Consider the following 22,842-nt stretch of genomic DNA (forward strand, 5'->3'; position numbering starts at 1 on the left):
TTTTTCCTCTTTCTCTTTGTCTGTTCCAGAATGGATTGGTTTCACTGCAACCAATGTTTCCGAAAAGATGGGGACCATTTCTTTGTCACCAGCTGTGGCCATATTTTCTGTAAAAAGTGTGTGACCCTGGGTGAGTGCCTTAACTATTTTCAGGTTCAGGCAAAAATGTTTTTAACCTAAAAATAATGATTAGCCATTTCTCTATGTGACTGGGGATAAAAATCACATATTGGGCCAAAGTTAGTGTGGATACAGTAGGAACGTTGATTATGGAAATTTGAGGCACCCATTAATAAAGAATGATTTAGCCAATGGAATATCTAATACTTGAACACCAGAAGGTACTTGTCAGTGTTTTGAGGCCTGTGACAGGGAAAGCCACAAGGTATATACAAGAAATAGCTCAGAAGAGGGACTTAGGATAGGGTGCTTTGATCAGGGAAAGATTTCATAGAACTGTTGCTTCAGTAGAGTTTTGAATAATAAACTGGAGTTGCCAAGTGGATAAGGCAGGGAGGATCATTCTAATTTAAGAGAACAATATGTATAAAGGCATACCACATTAAACCCATAGTGCAGGGGGCTACACATCGTTGGGATTGGTAGAGCATAGAGACTAAAGTAAGAAATGATAAAGAGATGAGGCTAGAGAGGTGGGCAATGGCCAGATGTTGGAAAGGTCTATGTACAAAATTGAAGAGCCTGAACTTTATCCTGCAGGTGATAGAGAGCTGGGGAAGTTTCTTTGTTTTGTGTTTTGTATTTGCTAGCTCACTCTGGCAATGATATGAAAGGAAGACTGGAAAAAACCTTTAGTCCTCAAGGAAAGAAGAATGAGGTTACTAGCCTCTGGAGAACGTTTTTTTCTTTATATGGATCTCGTGACCCTTTTATCTGCTAAAGTAACAAAACTGTTTACCATGGTAACAGCAGCTCACCTTGGAGAGGTTTGTCTTGGTGAAGCATATGTCATGTGATGTTTTCTCTTGATGTGGCATTTATCTTAATCAATAACTAGCACCACTACTAGAATTTTAACTTAAGAGAAAGATTAGGAATTTTAATTTTTATATGTTTCAGATTGGGTTAATTAGAGAATGAGAGCAGGAGAGCTCCAAAGCAAGTTCTAGGAATATTAGCAAAGTGAGAATAAGGCAGGAATAATTGGGAAGTTTCTTGTAGTGTCTACAGTGTGCCTGCTGTCGGGTAGATGGGGGAAAAAAAGAGCAACATATAGTTGAAACAATTGGTACTCTTGTGTTCTTCCTAGTACTCTCATAAGTGTACTCTAGTACTCTTGCTGGGTGGTTAGAACTGCCCCCTCATCTGCAGGAGAAAACTGGAAATTTTTAAAGAGGAGATGGGTAGGGATGCCTGGGTGGCTCAGTTAAGTGTCTGACTTTGGCTAAGTTTATAATCTCAGGGTCTTGGGATCAAGCCCCATGTTGGGCTCCCAGGTCAGTGGGAAGTCTGCTGGAAATTCTGTCTCCCTCTCTCTCTCTTCCTCTGCCCCTCCCCCTACTCATGCACACACTCTCTCAAAAATAGATAATAAACCTTTTATTTAAAAAAGAGGAGATGGTTAGAGCTACAGTGTGAAAGCCATACTTGTCATCAACATACAAGTTTGGAAATACTGATGTTGAGAACAGAGAGCTCAAGATGATGTCCTTTTTTTATAGCAAAAAATATTCTAAATTCAGTAAGAAACTGTTTCTTGCTAGCCTACTTGACTGTTACCATGTACTTTAGGAAGATCCTACCTCTTGCCCATAAGAACCAAACATTTTTTTCCCTTTCCCCCTAGAAAAATGTGCTGTTTGTGGAAGTGCTTGCAAGCATCTGGCTCTTTCTGATAATGTAAGTTTTTCTCCTCCTGCCACAAACCATCTTATCCCATTCCTGGTCTGTAGGAAGTATACAAGAAGTACAGTAAATGAGCGACTAAGCACTGAAATTTTAAAAAAAGAAAGAAAAGAAACAAAACTCACAGATAGCAATTGTGAAAAAAGGTGGGGGGGAGGTAAACAACAGATAGAAGAACTATCTGTGGCTGCTAGTATAGAAGTATGAGTTAAGGAGGATTAGAACATAAAATCGACATCTCCTAGGACAGTGGTAAGCTTTTTCCTACTTAGCATAGTGAAATAATACGATGCTTTAGAAAGGGTGGTACATCCTTTGCCATATTTGTCAGTATCTTATTTCATTCCATTGTGGATATGCTCAATGTTTGTCTTTCTCTCTCTTCATAGCTGAAACCTCAGGAGAAGATGTACTTCAAAAGCCCTGTAGAGACAGCTTTGCAGTATTTTAGTCACATTTCTCAGGTATGAGAAACAAAAGTGAAGAAAATCAAGTTCCCTAGGGAAATTCTAATTGCATCTTATTTTTTTAAATCAAAGTCTCTTTGATTTATTTGTACACAATATTTTTGTATTTGTACACAATGGAGAGGATTGACTGTTCATTTGCTTTCTTCCCTAAGGATACAAATCTCAACAGTTAACTTTTTTACTGACCCCAAACCTGTGATAGACTGTAAAAACCACTATGTAACTGATATCTTGCCTTATACTTCCTCATTCTATTAGGTAATTTCTAAGAATAAAGAAGGCTCTCGGGATACCTGGGTGGCTCAGTCGATTAAGTGTCTGACCTTTTCTTGATAATGAATGGCTCAGGTCATGATCTCAGGATTTTAAGATCAAGCCTCACATCCGGTTCCACACTGGACATGGAGCCTATTTAAGATGCTCTCTCTCCCTCTCCCTTACCCCCTCACCTCCACCCCTTGAAAAAGAATAAAAAAGGTTCTAGGAGCTTTATCATCTTTCCGTGCAGACTAATGAATCTTCTAAAAATTGTTTGGATATACAAGCCTGACCCTGTAGTCAGTGGATTTAATGGGCTAGCTCTCAAATTTTTGCTCAAAGACCTATGTTCAGATGAGATTTCTTAATTCCTATTCTCATTTTTAGTGATCTTTTTTAGTAATACATATATATTTAATTTTAATTTTGTTTGTGTTTATAATTGGTTGCTTAAATTTCAGAAAATATTTTTCTTTCCTGATATATTATATTTGTATACCAATGGCTTGGTCAAGAGCAATAGGAATATGGTAGGAAGTGGAGAGACAACAGAATAACCATTTGAGAGTTCCCAAATTGTAAAAACTTTGGTTTCCCCCTTTTACTCTCTAGTTCTCTACTGATTATTTTATAGCCTAATGGGATTTCTATCTTGGTGCATTTCTTGAGAGATTTAATCACTGTTTTTTTTCTTTTGTACTCTTACTTCTCATTAATATGAGACTAATCCTTTCCTTAACATGAAGATGATCCTTTGTCATGCTCTGGCTGCAGATAGTAGATTTAATTTTCGTTGGTCTCTCACCCCTCAATCCTAACTCTGGAAATAGAAGAAGAGTAATTAAAGCTTTCACGGCATTCAGCTTTTAGTTGCTTGGGTGAGCCATCATATTTGAGATACTATCTAACATGGGGAGATAAAATCTAGCTGAGACTCAAGGAGAAATGTAAACAAGGTCACATGAGCAAGAGAAAGAGCAGACTTTTGGTTAATAACTAAACTCAGGACTAGCTAATGATCAGTAGAGAAATTATATGTAGTCTGAATTCTAACCTACCTAATCAAGGGACCAATTACACATGGTCAAGTAATCAAGATAAAATAAATGGAAAGGGTCAGTTAATCATCACTTTAGTGAAGGACCAGTTTGGTGAAGTCAGCAATGTCTGAAAATGTGTTTTCCTAGTCTGTGAAGTTGAAAAACTGATCCAAATAATATCTAGATTGCCTCATTCAGGTCTTGGCTCAAATTTTTCTTTCTCAGTCAGACCTTTAATGACTTATATATCAAATGGTAGCCCCAGCACTGTCTGCTGCTTACCGTGCTTTATTTTTCATCATAGCTCTTATCTCTAACGTTGCATACTTATTTATTGTCTGAATCCAACACTGGAATGTAGGCTCATAAATTCAGAGATTTGGTAGGTTTTTGTTGTTGTTGTATACCCAGCCCTTTGGACAGCTCTTAATATGTAGTAGACACTAAAAAACTGTTAAATGAATGAATGGTATATTGATCTATATATCCACTTGTTTTAATCATCTCAGATCTCTTGAAACAACCTACCAAGGGTATTTTTCTGCTCTACTGCTCTATGGCCAATAGTTAAAACTTCCTGTTTTGAAATCTTTACTCATCTCTAGATAAAACTAAGTATCTTTGGGGATTGGAGAGCCTTCTATAAACCTGTGAGCTTTCTTCCAATCCTAGGTCTTAGATTATCCATTACTAGCCATTATCCATTACTAGCCATCCTTCAAGTGCATGCCAGTAATTGTTCCTTCTTTGGTAAAGCTTTCCCTGATTCCTATAGGCAGATTTTTGCACTGTCCTTTGTAATCCTATAACACCTTACTCTTATCTCTGCAAAGGTGTTTTAATTTATTTGTTCTTATGTCTCTCTCACTTAACCAAAAGTTTTGGAAGACAGATAAAAACTTTGTATTGCCCAATGACAAATGAGGTACCTAACACAAATTAAGTGAATAAGAAATGTTTGTTAAATGAATGAGTGCACATTAAGCCTAGGAGGGAGGTGGAAATGATTCAAAGTAAGGTCAGAGAGGCTTGAGCCAATATGTAGGGACTTGTAGGCCATGGTAAGGAATTTAGATTTTCTTTTAAGTGGCAGTGGACACCATTGAAGGGTTTTAATCACAGAAATGGCATTATCTGATATATACTTTTTAAAAAAGATTTTATTTATTTATTTGACAGAGAGAGACACAGCGAGAGAGGGAATACAAGCAGGAGAAGTGGGAGAGGGAGAAGCAGGCCTCCCGGCAAGCAGGGAGCCCAATATGGGGCTCGATCCCAGGACTCCGGGATCACGATCCGAGCCAAAGGCAGAAGCCCAACCCACTGAGCCACCCAGGTGCCCATCTGATATATACTTTTAAAAGAGAATCTGGCTGCTGAGTGGAGACTAGACCATAGAGAAGTTAAGAGTAGAAGCAGGGAGACCACGTAAGAGGCTGTGGGAGAGATCTAAGTAAGACTTCTTGAGCTAAAATGGTAGCAATAGAAATGGGGAGGGGTAATCAAATCTTAGATGTTTTCTAGGAAGAACTGATAGAACCGTTGTTGATTTGGATGTGGGAAATGAGAAAAAGAGAGGAATCAAAGAAGACATCTGGGTTTTTGTCTTGAGCAAAACAAGACAAATATATGGGATGATTATACTCTTCACCAAGGCTGAAGAAAAATATCATTTTGGACATATTAGGGCATAGATGATTGTTAGAACTCCAGGAGGAGAAATCACGAAGGCAGATAGATTTACTATTCTGAAGCTCAGGACACAAGTAGGCAGAGAGACAGGCAGAGAGAGAAAGGGAAGCAGGCTCCCCACTGAACAGAGAGCCTGATGCCGGACTCGATCCCAGGATCCTGGGATCATGACCTGAGCCGAAGGCAGAGGCTTTCTTTAACCCACTGAGCCACCCATCTATATCAGTTTAAAAACTGATATAGATAGTTTTTAAAACCTTGGGACTGGATAAGATCTCCCAGAGAAGGAGCCCCTACAACATTTAGCGATTAGGTCGAGGAGAAAGGGAATTAGCAAAGAGCAGCAGTGGGTGAGTGGAAGCAAGGAGAGTGTGGTATCACAGAAACTAAGAATGGGAAAGGGTTCAAGAAGGAATAAACAGCCAGGTGGGCCAAATGCTGTTGAGACATGAAGATGAGGACAGAGGAAGGAAGACTGGATTTGACAACATGAGGATTATTGGTGACACTCAAAAAAACATGTTGTGTGGAGTCTTGGAGAAAGAGAAATACATTGGAGTGCATTGATGGTTATGTATCTACATTCTGATCACTTCTTCCCCAAACCTCTTCTCAGCCCTCTGCAGTATGGTTTTGTTTAGACTATCTCATGGAAATTGCTGTTGCGAAAGATATTAGCAGCTTCCTTGTTGTCAAATCCATTGGATACTTTTTTGTTGTCATTATCGTACTTGATTTCTCAGCAGCAATCTAGGTGCACTCTCTCCCCCTTAAAATATTCTTTCTTTGGTTATTGTAACCAACTTCTTTCTCCCTTTTGTATTTGTCTTCCTTTGTCCATCTCTCTCTTTTTTTAAAAAAGATTTTATTTATTTATTTGACAGACAGATCACAAGTAGGCAGGGAGGCAGGCAGAGGGAGAGGGGGAAGCAGGCTCCCTGCTGAGCAGAGAGCCTGATTCAGGGCTTGGTGCCAGGACCCTGAGACCATGACCTGAGCCGAAGGCAGAGGCTTTAACCCACTGAGCCACCCAGGCACCCCATGGAAAAGTTGCTAACTTTAAGCCAGAACTCCATGCTTCAGCAGTTGACCACAGTTCCTCCTGTCCTGTGGACTCACTATACCACAGCTTGTAGTTCAATTCATCATTGTTTCTCTCCTGGATTATTGTAGTGGCTTCCTAACAGATCTTTTGATCTCCAGTCTTTTCTTGTCCTATCAATTCTCCATATTGAAGCCAGGAAACCATTCTTTTTTTTTTTTTTTTTAAGATTTTATTTATTTATTTGAGATAGAGAGAGAGAGTGTGAGAATGGGGGAAGGTCACAGGGAGAAGCAAACTCCCCACTGTGCGGGGAGCCTGATGCACGTCTCCATCCTGGGACCCTGGGATCCTGACCTGAGCCAAAGGCAGTTGCTTAACCGACTGAGCCACCCAGGTGCCCAAGCCAGGAAATCATTCTACTTTTTTTTTTAAGATTTTTATTTATTTGAGAGAGAGACACACAGCGAGAGAGGGAATACAAGCAGGGGGAGTGGGAGAGGGAGAAGCAGGCTGCCTGCCGAGCAGGGAGCCTGATTTGGGGCTTGATCCCAGAACCCTGGGATCATGACCTGAGCCAAAGGCAGATGCGTGACTGAGTCACCCAGACACCTCGGAAATCATTCTAAATATAGGTACGATCAGGGGGTTGCCTGGGTGGCACAGCTAATTGACTGACTCTTGGTTTCTGCTTGGGTGGTGATCTCAGGGTGGTGAGATGGAGCCTGTGTGGGGCTCCCTGCTCAACACGGAGTCTGCTTGACTCTCCCTGTTCCTTTTTCCCCTCCTCATGCTCACTCCCTCTCTCTCTCTCTCTCAAATAAATGAAATCTCTAAAAAATATATAGGTATGATCAGTTCATTTCCTCACTTAAAACCATTGAATACAACTGTTTCTCTGAGAATAAAGTCCAATCTTTAGCATGTCCCAGATGGCCAGATCGGCTTTGGTGCCTGTTTATCCTTTTAGTCTCATCTCTTATCCTCTCCCCCAACCCCCAGCTATAATTAATAAGACACACTGAATTTATTTTGTTTACATAAATTATTTTCTCTGTTGCTTCCAGGCCTTTGTACATGCTGTTCCATCTGTCTAGAACATTCTTGTCCCCAAACATATACAGGGATAAGTACACACAGTAATAATGATACAATACCATATTGCCATATTATATTATAATTTTCTTTTTGCTTATCTGAGTCATCCCATGAGAATGTGGCAGTATTAACTAATCTTATTCATCTTTTCTACAAGTTCCTGACATAGTACCAGGAACATAGTAGGATTCAGTAAATACTTTTTGAAAGAATGAGTAGAATAATCTTTCCTATTGAGGTTTTCCTTTAATGTAGTATATGAAATATGGTGAAGTGATAATACTAAGAAAATTATTGAAGTAGAAATATTGAAACTAAATCTGCCTACTAGCTTGTAACTTTCTTTGAATCATTCATACTCCCTCACATGTAATGTGAAATAATAATAATAATAGTTTCTTGTAAAGATCCAATGAAATAATGCTATGAAAGCATTCTAAAAGCTGTAAAATACTATATTAGTTTAAAGAATAATGTGGAAAATTAATAGTTTTATGGAAGGTCATAAACTTATAGGAAAATGATTAAAGATCATATAAGCAAAAAGTTTATATATATATTTTAAAGATTTTATTTATTTATTTATTTGACAAAGAGAGAGCACAAATGGGGAGTGGCAGGCAGAGGGAGAGGGAGAAGCAAGTTCCCCACTGAGCGGGGAGCCCAACACGGGGTTCCCTCCCAAGACCCTGGGATCAGGACCTGAGCTGAAGGCAGATGCTTAACCAAATGAGCCACCCAGATGCCCCACAAAGTTTATATTTTTAAGTTGTTTTCAGAGGGAAGTATAAAATACCTGCCTAGCTTTCTTTTTTAAGATTTTATTTATTTAATTGAGAGAGACGGGGAGAACCCAGAGAGCAAGCGAGAGGGAGCCGCAGTCTCCCTGCTGAGCATAGAGCCCAATGTGGGCCTCTATCCCAGGACCCCAGGATCATTACCTGATCCAAAGGCAGACACCCAACCAACTGAACCACCCAGGCACCCCCCTGTCTAGCTTTTAGATAACAGCTTTATAGACATATACTTTACATACCAAATTCACCCCCTTGAAGTATGTATTTCAGTGTTTTTAGTATTTCACATAATTATGCAATCACTACTACCTAATTGTAGAACATTTTTATTACCCTCCCTATATGCATTAGCAAACACTTTCCAAATCCTCTTAACCCTCCCCAGCCCTAGGCAATCACTAATTTTCTTTCTATCACTATAGGTTTACCCATTCTGGACGTTTCATGAATATGGACTTTTACAATGTGTGATCTGTTGTGACTGCCTTCACAAGCATAATATATTTTTTGAAGATTTTATTTATTTATTTGACAGACAGAGATCACAAGTAGGCAGAGAAGCAGGCAGAGAGAGAGGAGGAAGCAGGCTCCCTGCTGAGCAGACAGCCCCATGCGGGGCTCGATCCCAGGACCCCGGGATCATGACCGGAGCCGAAGGCAGAGGCTTTAACCCATTGAGCCACCCAGGCGCCCCACAAGCATAATATTTCTAAGGTTTATCCATGTTGTAGCATATATTAAGACCTCATTAGTACTTCACTCCTTTTTATGACCAAATAATATTGCCTTGTATAGGTGGGTATGCTTTTCACATATTTATTCACCAATTGAGAGATATTTGGGTTATTTCTGCTTTTTGGCTATTCTGAAAGTTCTGCTGTTAACAGTTGTGTACATGTTTTTGTGTGGGCATATATTTTCATTTCTTTTGGATACATATGTAGGAATTGAACTACTGGGTTAAGTGGTATCTCAATGTTTAAATTTTTGAGAAAATGCCGGACTGTTTTCTCAAATGCCTGCAATATTTTACATTTTTACCTGCAGTGTATGAGGGTTTTGATATCTCCATTTCCTCACCAACTCTTGTTTTTTTTTTTTTTTTTTTTTTTTTAAAGATTTTATTTATTTATTTGACAGACAGATTACAAGTAGGCAAGAGAGGCAGGCAGGGAGAGAGAAGAGGAAGCAGGCTCTCCACGGAGCAGAGAGCCCGATGTGGGGCTCGATCCCAGGACCCTGGGATCATGACCTGAGCCGAAGGCAGAGGCTTTAACCCACTGAGCCACCCAGGCGCCCCACCAACTCTTGTTTTTATCTTTTTTATTGTAACCATCCTAATGGTGCGAAGTAGTATCTCATTGTGCTTTTGATTTGAATTTCTCTGATGCCAAATGATGTTGAGCATCTTTTCATATTCTTACCGGCCATTTATATATCTTCTTCAAAGTAATGTCTATTCAGATCCTTTGCCCATTTTTAAATTGGATTATCTTTATGTTATTAGTTATAAGAGTTCTTTATGTATTCTAGGTACAAGTCTCTTGCCAGATGTAAGATTTGCATACATTTTCTTTTATTTTTTTAAGATTTTATTTATTTATTTGAGAGAGAGAGAGCGCGCTCGCGCGCACGGATGAGTTCGGGGAGGGGCAGGAGAGAAGCAGATTCCCCCACGGAGCAGGAAGCTCAATAAGGGTCTTCATCCCAGGACCCTGAGATCATGACCTGAGCCAAACATAGCCACTTAACCAACTGAGTCACCCAGGCACCCTGATTTGCACACATTTTGTCCCATTCTTTGGGCCCATCTGTTTTAAAATTAAAAGCAAACCCAAATGTCCATTAAATAAATATAAATAGGAAGAATAGACAAATAAATATAAATAGGAAGAATAGACAAAGTAGGACATCAAATAGTGTAGGAAATAGGAGAGATTGATAGAAAAAGAAGGAAAGATATAAATTCACAAAAAAAAAGAAAAATTCAGAGAAAAAGACAGAAATGGATATATAAAGACTTTCATAAACTTAGTGTTGGGATTGATAAACTTTCTCCTTTTTTAAAAAGATTAATTTATTTATTTTAGAGAGAGAGCACGTGCGTGCCTTCACTAGTGGGGGGAGGGGCAGAGGGAGAGAATCCTCAGACTCCCCACTGAGTACAGAGGCCCTGGGGCTTAGGCTCACAACACATGAAATCTTGACCTGAGCCAAAACCAAGAGTCCAACGCTCAACCACCTGGCACCCCGATAAACTTTTTCTTAAAAGACCAGTAAATATTTCAGGCTTTGCAGGCCATACAATCGTTGTCGCAACTACTCAACTCTGTTGTAGTACAGAGCAGCAATAGATAGTATGTAAACAAATGGGCATGGTGTTCCAGTAAACTTGATTTACAAAAACAGGCAGCGGGCCTGGTCAGTAGTTTGCTGACTTTGAGGTCATATGTTCTGCTAACATATATGTAAGTAACTACCACATATGCCAGTTGAGTAAAATCAGGTCAAGGCCTGATCTCATCAGTAGACCAGACCATTTTTCATCCCTTACTTGAATTTAAAAATTGAACAACTGAGATAATCAATGATGCCTTTGAAAAGTACTACTGCCTACTGAAAAGTAGAAGGTAATTTGTCAATATTTAGGACTTCTGAATCAGTACACTTGAGTATTTTTTTTTTTTTTTTAAGATTTTGTTTATCTAGTTGGCAGAGAGAGAGATCATGAGTACGCAGAGAGGCAGGCAGAGAGAGAGGGGGAAGCAGGCTCCCTGCTGAGCAGAGAGCCCAATGCAGGGCTTGATCCCAGTACCCTGAGCTTATGACCTGAGCCGAAGGCAGAGGCTTAAATCACTGAGCCACCCAGGCGCCCCTACTTTAGTTTTTTTTAATCACTTTGCTGAGCAGGAGGTTGTAGTGTGAGAGGTAGTATTGCTTTGATCACAAATTATGCAACTCAAAACTTCACTTCCCACTTGGTGGGCTGCTATGGATTTCTTATTCAGAGTGGGTACCATTGATATCTTATAACAGTCCTTTAATTGTTTTTGATGAGGAAGCATTCTTAGGGATCTTTTTTGCTCAAATCTGTTCACTCTGAGTCCCACAATAATCTATTTCAATTATAAGTCTGAACATGCAATTGCCTTTTCAAGACCCTTTCATGGCTTTTCATCACTTGTGTTTCACATTTTTCAGAGTGACGCCTAGTTCTCTTAATGGTCTGGTTTCTCCTAACCTCTCCAATCACATCCACAGCAACCATCTCACATCTTTTATACCAACATAATTTCTTATGTAGGCTATTTATTACCCAATCTGTAAGGTAGGTTTAGTTCTTTGCAGTTCTTTTGTGTGTGCCTGGAATGCCTGATTTCCACACTTTGAAGACCAAATAGTTAACCCTTTTTTTTAAATTTAAAGATTTATTTATTTATTTATTTGGGGGTGGTGAGTGGGGTGAGGGACAGAAGGAGAGAATTCTCAAGCAGACACCCTGCTGAGTGTGGAGCCTGATGCAGAAAATCCCAGCACCCTGAGATCATGACCTGAACTGAAATCAAGGGCTGGACGCTTAACCAACCTTGTCACCCAGGCAACCCCCAAATAGTTAACTCTTATTCATTCTATACTTTATACATATTTCTTCTGTTCTGCATATCACTTTGTGTTTTATTTATTGGTTCACATGTCTGAATGCCTTGTACTATGATGACGAACTACTAAAGGACAAGAACCCATACTATACATCTTAGTATTTCCAGTTTAATGAGTCTACCACCCCACTTCACCATGGCCAATCTTCCTTTATCTGTACTTCCACACACCCCATCCAGACCATTTTGAAGCCATAACCAGATACGTTATGATTTTATTTTTTTTTAAGATTTTATTTATTTATTTGACAGAGATCACAAGTAGGCAGAGAGGGAGGCGGCGGGGTGGGCGGTGGTGGGGGAGCAGGCTCCTCGCTGAGCAGAGAACCAGATGTGGGGCTCGATCCCAGAACCCTGGGGTCCTGACCTGAGCTGAAGGCAGAGGTTTTAACCCACTGAGCCACCCAGGCACCCCTATGTTATGATTTTAATCTGTTAATATTTCAGAATGTGTCTCTAAAAGATGGGGACTCTTTTCTTAGATATAACCATGTCGTACTAAAATAACAATCCCCTAATCTTATCCAGTAATCAGTCAGTATTCACAATTCTGCAGCTGTTTCATAATTATTTTAAAATTTTGTTTGAATTGGGTTTTGTAAGGTCCATATAGTTCAGTTGGTTGTTAATGTCTCTTTAGTTTCTATTGAACTATAAGTTTCCACTCATTTCTTTTTTTATTATTTAAAAAAAATATTTATTTTTGTATTTTATAGAGAGAAAAAGAGTGTATGTGCACTGGGGGAGGGGCAGAAGGAGAGGGAGAATCTCAAGCAGACAGCAGACTCCCCGCTAAGCATGGAGCCAGACTTAGGGCTCCATCTGAGGACCTTGAGATCATAACCTGAGTTGAAGTCAGGAGTCAGATGCTTAGCCCACTAAGCCACCCAGGTGTCCCTCTTTTTTTATTGTTATTGAAGAAAATAGTCTTTTTTCCTATAGAGTTGTTCCCTGAGTGGGTTTTGTTCATTGTACCCTTGTGGAGTCATTTAATAATGCTTGTCTGTGCTCTGTATTTCCTTAATCAGATTATTTGGTTGGGGGTGGGTGGGAGGCAAGCCTACTTTATAGCAGTGTTGTGCTCAGCCAAGAGGTACATAATAGTCTTCCATCTCTTATTTTGTGTGAGGGTAGCAAATGATGAACTTTACATAGATCCATTGATTCATTAGGAGCTGCAAAATGCTCATATTTAATTCTATCATTCCTTTCTCATTTTTTAAAAAGATTTTATTTATTAATTTGACAGAGACAGCAAGAGAGGGAACACAAGGAAGGGGAGTGGGAGAGGGAGAAGCAGAGAGCCCACCAAGCAGAGGGCCCAATGTGGGGCTTGATCCCATGACCCTGGGACCATGACCTGAGCCAAAGGCAGACGCTTAATGACTGAGCCACCCAGGCGCCCCCTATTTCATTTTTTTAGGTAGAATACTTCTATAAAGAGAGACTTCCTTTTCTCAACTATATGATTACCTTGAGATATAATTTAAAATACTAAAACCTTTAGATACTGTGAAATGAGGGAGTCAGTTTCATAAAAGATAGATAAGACAAAAAAAAAAAAAAGACAAACCAGTAAGTTTTGAGAATCAAAGTAGCTAATGAGTTTACCAATACCTTTGAAGTAAATTAAGTTAGGATCAGGTGTATTTCACTGATGTTTGGGATACTGTCCCTTGGCTAAACATTACATCTATCTGTAACATGTACTGCTCCCCAACCCTTGCCACTTTAAGTAACTCCTGGGATTCTGAGTGGGGTTTTCTGCAGCTGCACTGTTCAGATTTTTATTAAAAGATCATGTTTTATTTTTATGAAAACCACTTTTTTAAAATACTAAAGAAGACTATAATGAAATCTTATGTAAACAGAGTTAGTTGAGTTTGCTTTTGATTGGAAAGACAGAAGGCTAGAGGCTATGTAAACTTTTTTTTTAAAGCAAGATCTTTTTTTTTTAGATTTTATTTATTTATTTGACAGAGACACAATGAGAGAGGGAACACAAGCAAGGGGAGTGGGAGGGGGAGAAGCAGACTCCCTGCTGAGCAGGGAGCCTCTTGCAGGGCTCAATTCCAGATCAGGGATCATGACCTGAGTTGAAGGCAGAGGCTTAATGACTTAGCCACCCAGGCGCCCGGAGGCTATATAAACTTTTAAGAACAATTCTGTAGTAAGGTGGCAAAAGCAACTTGCAAATTAGGTGCAAACAGAAAGTTTTTGACCAAAGTACCAAGATCTAAGGAAAGACCTTAGACAAAAGGTTTATAGTCTGAGTAGGGAGGAAGCAGATGAGACATAAATACTGCTGTGTATTCAAAAGTAGAGCCTGACAAAGCTAAAACACTTTCTAAATATTAACTTTTGCTCTGATTCAGTAATCCCCTGAAAGGCACATCAGTATATCAAATGGTAAAACAAAGCAAGAGATAAAATTATTTGCCCATGCCCAGAAATAAAATTCAGGAATAGGTAATCTCCTGTGCTTTTTTGCCCTTTACTGTAGCAGCATAAACAGCCTGCAAGTGCCCCTGTATGAGTATCTCAAGGAAAGTAAGTTGGTTACCAGTGCTCTGTAATAGCTAGGAATGTGGAAGTTGAGTCCAGACGGATAGTAGACAAGTTAGGTTTGAACAAGTTCTAAGCTTGAAAAAGTTTTTTGATATCACTCTTCTTGCTCAAGATGAAAGATTATGTTTTTAAAGGGCCATTCTACCATGCCAGAATATTCTCAATAAGATATTAAGAAGTTGGGGCTCCCAGGGGGCTCAGTTGTTAAGTGTCTGCCTTCAGCTGAGGTCATCATCCCAGGGTCCTGGGACTGAGCCCCAATCTGGCTTCCTCCTCAGCGGGAAGCCTGCTTCTCCCTCTCCCACTCTCCTGCTTGTGTTCCCTCTCTCGCTGTCCCTCTCTTTGTCAAATAAATAAATAAAATCCTTTTTTGAAAAGATATTAAAAAGTCATTGTCCTGGAAATGAGAAACTGGCTTTCCCTAAGGCCAAATCCTCTAGTTTTGGGGAGTCATGAATTAGGCCAGATCCTCCAGAAAAAAGTGATCAGTATTAAAGGATGAATTGATTGATGGATTTCCTTTTGTTACCAGAAGTAAGAGGAAAGGAATTATGGAAGTGTATGTCAAAGATCTATGTTTTGGGGTACCTGGGTGGCTCAGTGGGTTAAAGCCTCTGCCTCCGGCTCAGGTCATGGTCTCAGGGTCCTGCATCGGGCTCTCTGCTCGGCAGGAAGCGTGCTTCCCCCTCTTTCTCTGCCTACCTCTCTGCCTACTTGTGATCTCTCTCTCTGTCAAATAAATAAATAAAATCTTTAAAAAAAAAAAAAAAGAGCTGTTTTTCCCTGTTAGGTGTGGAGTTTCCAGAAGAAACAAACAGATCTCCTCATCGCCTTCTATAAGCATAGAATTACAAAGTTAGAAGCAGCCATGCAGGAGGCACAGCAGATGGTGACCAGGCAGGAAAAGTAAGTGACAAATCACCAGAGAGCTTTTTTTCTTTCAGAGGAGCTGTAGTGCTTATTTCCTCACAGTTGCAAAGCCTGAACATTGCCACATGTGTTTATGTTTGTCTTGGGCAAATTAGGTACAGAATTTTTGGTCCCCTCAATCCCCATTTTGTTTTTCTCTTTCTTCCCTGTAGGGGCCCTCCTCACTTTATAGCTTTCCTCTTGTGCTTGCCCGACAAAAACTGCTTCTTTGGAGAAATAAATCATAGCTTTTCAGTGATCAAGATGAGAGATAGCATTTAAAATGTTGCCTCAGAAAGGCATATTTTGGAAATCTTAAGCCAAAAGATGGAATCCTTGAAGGACGTTTTCAGACAGCAGGAGGCCATGGGTATGTGTGGAACTATATGGAAACTCCTCTGAAATCATACCCAGTGACTGCTGATTTTGTCCTCCTGATTCTCCCGGCCATCAGACTCTGCCTCTGCCTCTGTCTCCTGAATCCCTAGATCTCTGACAGAAATACCTTGTATAGTGGCAAGCATCTCTCTGTAAGCATTAACTAGATGTCAATAATAATAAACATCAGGGTTTGTATCCCACTGATCTACTGGAGATGATTATTTCTATCTTTTGCCCAGAGAGCTGTCAGTCTTAAAGAAGGAAAATGGAGAGCTGAAGAAATATCTTACCATTCTAAAGGTGAATGAATTCCTTAATTCCTTACTATTATTTCCTTACTAATGAATTCCTTACTATTATTTTCTCTCCTACTTATCCCATCTAGCCGACTAGATGCTGTATAGAACAATGTTGCCTAACCTTTTCCACATCATGGCATAAATAACTGTTCATATTTATACAAGTGCACGGTAGTAAATGGTCGAGGCCACAGAAGACCTAGGAGGACTGGAAGGATCAATATGTAGCACACTGGTAACCCATTCTCAAACATCATTAAGTCATGACATACCATTTGGGAAACTCTCTTATTGAAGAGACATCTGTTGTAACTTAAAGTTTCTCTTCAAGAATCCCAAGGCACCTCAGGACTCTTCCTCTTCCTCTAATCCAACTCTATTTCCCAGATGTTTCTTTCTTCCTAAGAATATTCTTTGTATTTGTATGATTTTCCTCTTAATCTTACTGCTGTAACTATTCTAGCATATTTTATCCTGTCATTTTCCTTTCTCTCCCCCATAGACTCTCCATCTTTTCCCACATAAATCAGTCTTCGGGATTCCCAATGTGTTTTTATGAAAAGGAACTAAAATTTTATTCTGTCAAAGCTAGTAATTTCCTAGGGAAACATGGCTGCTATTTTTTTCTCCTACTGTAAGTCTTAGTAATGACAGCTAGAGGACATTGCAGCTTAGTTATCTAGCAAGTAACATTCATTGATTAGAACCCTAATCCTAGCTGCAGCTTCCTTCACTCCCATTTTTTTCACCTACAGGAATCTCCAAATTGGTACCAAGGAAGCAGGTCAGTCTTATCAGGCCTCATACTAGCCCTGATTGAAAATTGCTGTTCTTTCTTGACTCTTGGCTGCAACACTTTTGTGGGATCTAAGGTGGAGGAGATGGTTGGTAAATTTATCTTTCACTTCCCCAGTTACTCACTGAGAAGTGCTGAAGTGAAATCTTGAATGTAATGGTCCCTCATGAAATCCTACTCATCCTTCAAAATTCAACTCACATGTCATTTCCTCTGTCAAGACTTCATTAGGAGGGGTTTGATATTCTGTTATTCATTAATTCAACAAATATTAAGTCCCTATTGTTTATCAGGTACCATGCCAGGTGCTGGGTGTACATCACCCATTAGTCTGTACCCTACCAACTATTAAATGTTTTTTACCTCAGCCCTGTATTGATGGGTTGAGAGACATGGCTCCTGCACTCACAGAAGTTACAGTCCAGTGTTCTTTCATGCTTCTGTACTTCTGATATACCTACCATAACACTTAGCATTGCTTTTATTTGTTTTTGTCTCTCCCACTAGTCTGTGAACCTTTCAAAGATAGGGACTGTATTCTAGTTGTCTTTGTAATCTCAGGATCTAGGATGTATAAACACTAAGTAAATGCTTGTTGGAGAGATGGAAAAGAGGATGGGAGTGAGGGAATATGGATTTATGAGGGGATAAACAGACGGATAGATAGATATAAAACTGAGAGTACTTGGTAAGTCACCAAGGGAAGGAAGAAAGGAAGACTTCAAAATTTATCCTATTGTGGGCAGTAGAGGAGGTTTCACTTAGGAAGTTAGAGAGCCAAGGAATCTCATATGGAAACTTTGCCTCCATATTTTGGGGTGATACCTGTAATACATGATAGTAAGCAGTTCACACTCACTCAGAGAGTAAGCTGTTGTTTAAAACAGTGATCTGATTGATCCTCTCAGGCGGTACTTAACTTCTGCTTAGAGCTTCCTCTTTTTTTCTTTTGCAGATTGGCCACACCTCGACCAGTGGGCATTACTTCTCCATCACAGTCAGGTAGAGAACATTTGTTTGCCCAAATATCTGTGTGAGGTGAATAAATCTCCTTTTCCCATATAGAAGATAGTTTCCTTTCAGAGACTATAATGCAATTTTCTAATCTTGTGTATGATATGAGAAGAACATACAACCAGATACCCATTTGTGCTGGGTTGGTTAGGCAAGGCAGGGCATGACATGGATGGCAGCTCTTCATTCCTCACTTGATTTTCTTCCAGTCACTCCGCGACCCATTTCTCAGCATAGCAGCCAGGTGGTCAGGTGAGTAGGAAGCCTACCCAGCCACATGAAAACTGCTGGCAAAAGTTGGAAGATAAAAGAAATACCTAGATATGGCAGAGGTAGGGACTGAGGAGACTTTAGGTCTATGTCAAGTTTCAACCCAGTTTGTTTTCTTTTTGTCTCACCTTATACAGTCGGTCCCCCTCTGTGGAATCTATCCCTTACAGAATGTCTGGCTTTAGTAGCTTGGGACAAGTAAGTAATATTTACCTTCTCTTCCCAGATTGAGATTTCCAATGCTAAATGAAAGCAAAGATGTCAGGCAAGAGTATTAAACTTATATTGGTTTTGGTATAAATTATCCAATGCTATGCCTCGGCTCTGTTTTTGTTTGGCAGTGCTAAAAAGAAAAAATGGTAGAAGCTAACACAGAAAAGGGTAACAGAGTGGCTCAGTTGGTTGGGGCTGGTTTTGGCTCGGGTCATGAAATCTTGATCTCATGATCTCATGGGTCCTGGGATGGAACCCCATGTGGGACTCCACACTCAGTAGGCAGTCTGCTTAAAAGATTCCTTCCCTCTGCCCCTCCCCCAACTTACTCTCTCTCTCTAAAATAAATGTCTTTTAAAAAAAGGAAGCTAACACAGAGAATGAATGGGATGAAAGTAGTGTAAATGTTCAGTGGCTGAATTAACAGTAATTCATTTTGAAAGGAATAAAGTGTGTATCCTTCTTGGGCTAACATACCTATTCTGGCAGAACAACATATGCTTCAATGTGTAGATATAGAGAAATAGCAAAGAATATGGAAGCCAGAGAATTAGGATATATTTATTAATTGATGTTTATTTTTTGTCCATCAGGTAGCCAGAGGCCTGCAGGGAAGAAGCACTCCCAGGGACTCTCATACTGGTGAGAAGGGGTAAAAAGGGTCAGAAACCAACATATTTTGTGCAGATACCAGCAGATTTCTGGTTTTCTCTACAATTATGCCATTATGCATTTTCCGTGCATAAGATAATGCCATTTGTTTTTTTCCAGACACTGATTCAAGGTATCTAGAGATATATTACTACTTTTCAAATAATGATATTCCCGTTCTCAAACTAATAAGGAGAAACTTTTTTTGAGCAATAGAAAGTCATTGAAAACCTCTGGTCAGGGCACCTGGGTGGCTCAGTGGGTTAAGCCTCTGCCTTCAGCTCAGGTTGTGATCCCAGGGTCCTGGGATCGAGCCCCGCATTGGGCTCTCTGGTCGGCAGGGAGCCTGCTTCCCCCTCCCCCTCTGCCTAGCTCTCTGCCTACTTGTGATCTCTCTTTCCCTCTCTGTCAAATAAATAAATAAAATCTTTAAAAAAAAAAAGGAAAAGAAAACCTCTGGTCAAAGGAGAGTTAACTTGAGTAAATAGATTTGGATTTTTTTAAATTGCCACAAGATGGCAGTCGAAGTTAGGTCTAAAAGGAAGGTTAACTAGCCATGGATTATGTTAACCTGAAGGGTATCAGGCTTCTTTACTGTGTATTAAAGATATTCCAGTGAAGAATACCCACTTAATTTCTTGTCTTTTTCCTCTTAGAACTACTTTTATTATTACTATTTTCAGGGGTATTAGCCAGTCCATAGAGAATATTTAATCAGAGAGGATTTCCTTTTCTTTCACAAGAGGCAATTGTGAAATTTGCCCATTTTTTCTGGATAACCATTTTTGAAAAACACCGAATAGTTTCCCTCCAATTCTTTCATATTCACGCTTTGAAAGATGTAGAAGTTTTAGAAAATTTGTCAGGTTAGTAGTAATGGTCTCTCTTTCGTTCCTGATTTTAGTTATTTGAAACTTTCTACTTTTTTACTTTTATTTGGAGAGCCTGGCTGAAGACTAGCCAATCTAGTTGAACATTTCAAAGAAATTACTTTTGGTTTTGTTGATTTTCTGTTTTTCTGTTCTCTATTCCATTTGTTTCTGCTCTAAGCTTTCTTTCCTTCTGCTTGTTTTGGGTTTAGTTCTCTTTTAGTTTCTTAAGACAAAAGGTTGGATTATTGATGGGAGGTCTACATTTTTAATGTAGACATTTTCAGTTATAAATTTCACTCTAAGCACTGCTCTCATTGTGTCCTATAAGGTTTAGTATTTTCTGGCTTTGTTTTCATTTGTCTCAAATTCTTTTCTAATTTCTTTTTTTTCCCCCTCCTTTGGACCATTGGTTATTTGGCACTGTGTTGTTTAATATCAACATATTTTTAATTTTCACAGATTTTCTCGTTACTGATTTTTAATTTCATTCCATTGTGGTAGGACAAAATACTTTGTATAATTTAGATACTTTAAAATGTATGGCCTCGGGCTCCTTGATGGCTCAGTCAGTTAAGCATCTGCCCTTGGCTCAGGTCATGATCTTGGGGTCCTGGGTTGGAGTCCTAGGTTGGGCTCCCTGCTCAGCAGGGGGTCTGCTTCTCCCTCTGCCCCTTCCCCAATTTGTTCTCTTTCTCTCTCTAAAATAAATAAAATCCTTTAAAATATGTGTGTGTATGGGGCGCCTGGGTGGCTCAGTGGGTTAAAGCCTCTGCCTTCGTCTCAGGTCATAATCCCAGGGTCCTGGGATCGAGCCCCGCATTGGGCTCTCTCCTCAGCGGGGAGCCTGCTTCCCCCTTCTCTCTCTGCCTGCCTCTCTGCCTGTCAAATAAATAAATAAAATCTTTAAAAAATAAAAATTAAAAAAAATAAAGTGTGTGTGCGTGTGTGTCTATAAAACAACAAAGTCTTAGGAAGCAAAGGAGCAAAACTAACAGAATTGAAGAGAACTAGAGGAAAACTACTAGACTTCAGTACCCCACTTTCAGTAGCAAATAGAGCAACTAGACAGAAGATAAGCAATGGAATAGAAGATTTGAACATTATATACCAACTAAATCTAACAGACTTCTTTAGCAGTTGAGCTTCTTGGAAGTGTAGATTCTTTTTTTTTTTTTTTTTTCATCTAATTTGGGAAGTTGTCAGCCATTATTTCTTGAAATATTCTTTTTGCTCTTGTTCCTCTCTTCTTTTTCTAGAAATCCCATAATGCGTGTGTTGATAAACTTGATGGTGTTCTACCGAGGTCTCTGAAACTCTTTTCATTTTCCTTCATTATTTTTTCTTTCTCTTCCTCACATTGGATAATCTCAGTGGACTTCAAAATGCTTATTTTTTTTCTTCTGTTTGTGCTGATGAGCTGCTCTAGCGAAGTTCTCATTTTTATTATACTTTTCAATTCCAAAATTTATATTTGGTTCTTTTAATTTTTCTTTATTAATATTCTCTATTTGCTGAGATACCATACTCATACTTTAGTGCTTTAGACATGGTTTCCAAAGATATTTGAGCATATTTAAAATACCTGATTTAAGGGTACCTGGCTGGCTCAGTTGGAAAAGCATGCAACTCTTAATCTTGGCGTTGTGAGTTCAAGCCCTACCTTGGGTATAAGATTACTTGAAAATAAAAAAATCTTTAAAGAAAAGAAATATCTAATTCAGGGCTCAGTTGGTTAAGTGTCGTCCTTGAGCTCAGGTCATGATCTCAGAGTCCTGGGATTGAGCATCATGTGGGACTCCCTATGAGGGAGCCTGCTTCTCCCTCTCTTCCCTGCTCATGTCCTCTCTTGCTCTCTTTCTCTCAAATAAATAAATAAAATCTTTTAAATAAAATACCTGACTTAAAGTCTGTCTAGACAAAGTCTAGGCTGGGCTTAGTCCAATGTCTGGGCTTCCTCAAGGACAGTTTCCATTGATTGCTTTATTTCTTTTATGGGTCATACTTGTTTCTTTATATACCTCATTTTTTGTTGGAAATTGGACATTAAAATAATATAACATGGCAATTCTTGGAATCAGATTCTTCCCCCTCCCCATGGGTTTTTTTTTTTTTTGGTTGTTCTTGCTGTTTATTGTTTGGTGACTTTTTAAAAATAATTCTATAAAATCTGTATTGTCATATGGAGCCACCAAAGTCTCTATTCAGTTAGTTTAGTGGTCAGCTAACGGCTGGACAGAGATTCCCTTAAACACTTGGAACCAGTAAGTCTCTCAGTCTTTGCTGAGGGATTCTGTATATGTGTTGGGGTTCTCTTTCAGCACTTAGCCAGGCAACTGACCTTAGCCTTCAACCTGCTTATATGACCTCAAGGTAAGAGATTGGGGCCTTTTCAGGTATTTTCTGAGCATGCATACAGTCCTGCATATGCATATGTTCTAGACTCCAAGAATGTATTGTTTTCAGAGTCCCCACCAACAATTCATTCCCCATCTCTTCCAGCTATGCTTTCAGATTAGCCTATTATTTGCCCCAATTGATATACACATTCTCAAGCAGCCCAAACAAGTGCTTCTAATTGTTTACAACAAACACTCCTGGGGAAAAGGCTTTTCACAGGTGATGAACTCTAAGCTCCAAGTCCTGATGAGTTTGCGCTCCAGGTTGGATCAAATAAAGTCAGCCTTGCAAGTGGAGTCTTCCAGTTGCCACTGGACAGGTCAAATGATTATTTTCTGGGAATGAGGCTTTGAAAGAGTTCCAACCCCATTCCATCCCCACGATGATGCCAGAATGTTGGTTTTCAAGGCTACCACGGAGCTGGAGGAGAAATGGGAATAGGGGAAGTTAAAATGCCACAAAGTTCATTGTTCTTAAACTCATTTGGCTATTATTCTGGAATAAATGTTCCCCAGACTGCTTCAAGCACTTTGTTAATTTACAGAGTTCT

The 22,842-nt window shown here is 39.5% G+C and overlaps 2 protein-coding genes across 3 annotated transcripts in view; one reads left to right on the forward strand and one right to left on the reverse strand.

Moving 5' to 3' along the window:
• Nucleotides 1-22,842, forward strand: part of RNF212B (ring finger protein 212B) — a gene marked incomplete at its 3' end in the record, with an annotated part of 25,758 nt that continues 2,916 nt past the window's right edge. The window contains exons 1-10 of the mRNA XM_080807612.1: nucleotides 1-130; nucleotides 1,808-1,860; nucleotides 2,256-2,330; nucleotides 15,281-15,396; nucleotides 16,020-16,080; nucleotides 16,835-16,863; nucleotides 17,831-17,877; nucleotides 18,099-18,141; nucleotides 18,297-18,357; nucleotides 18,966-19,014. Of these exons, the coding sequence (XP_080663738.1) occupies nucleotides 31-130; nucleotides 1,808-1,860; nucleotides 2,256-2,330; nucleotides 15,281-15,396; nucleotides 16,020-16,080; nucleotides 16,835-16,863; nucleotides 17,831-17,877; nucleotides 18,099-18,141; nucleotides 18,297-18,357; nucleotides 18,966-19,014 (634 nt within the window). The 5' untranslated portion in view covers nucleotides 1-30. The remainder of the gene's footprint in view (nucleotides 131-1,807; nucleotides 1,861-2,255; nucleotides 2,331-15,280; nucleotides 15,397-16,019; nucleotides 16,081-16,834; nucleotides 16,864-17,830; nucleotides 17,878-18,098; nucleotides 18,142-18,296; nucleotides 18,358-18,965; nucleotides 19,015-22,842) is intronic.
• HOMEZ (homeobox and leucine zipper encoding) overlaps nucleotides 18,963-22,842 on the reverse strand; it is a 16,783-nt gene continuing 12,903 nt past the window's right edge. For both annotated transcript variants that reach the window (XR_013967073.1, XR_013967074.1), the window contains one exon: nucleotides 18,963-22,712. The gene's annotated coding sequence lies outside the window, so the exon portion shown is untranslated. The remainder of the gene's footprint in view (nucleotides 22,713-22,842) is intronic.

The sequence above is a fragment of the Martes martes genome (genome assembly GCF_963455335.1).
Source record: "Martes martes genome assembly, chromosome: 7".
Taxonomy (NCBI): Eukaryota; Metazoa; Chordata; class Mammalia; order Carnivora; family Mustelidae; genus Martes; species Martes martes.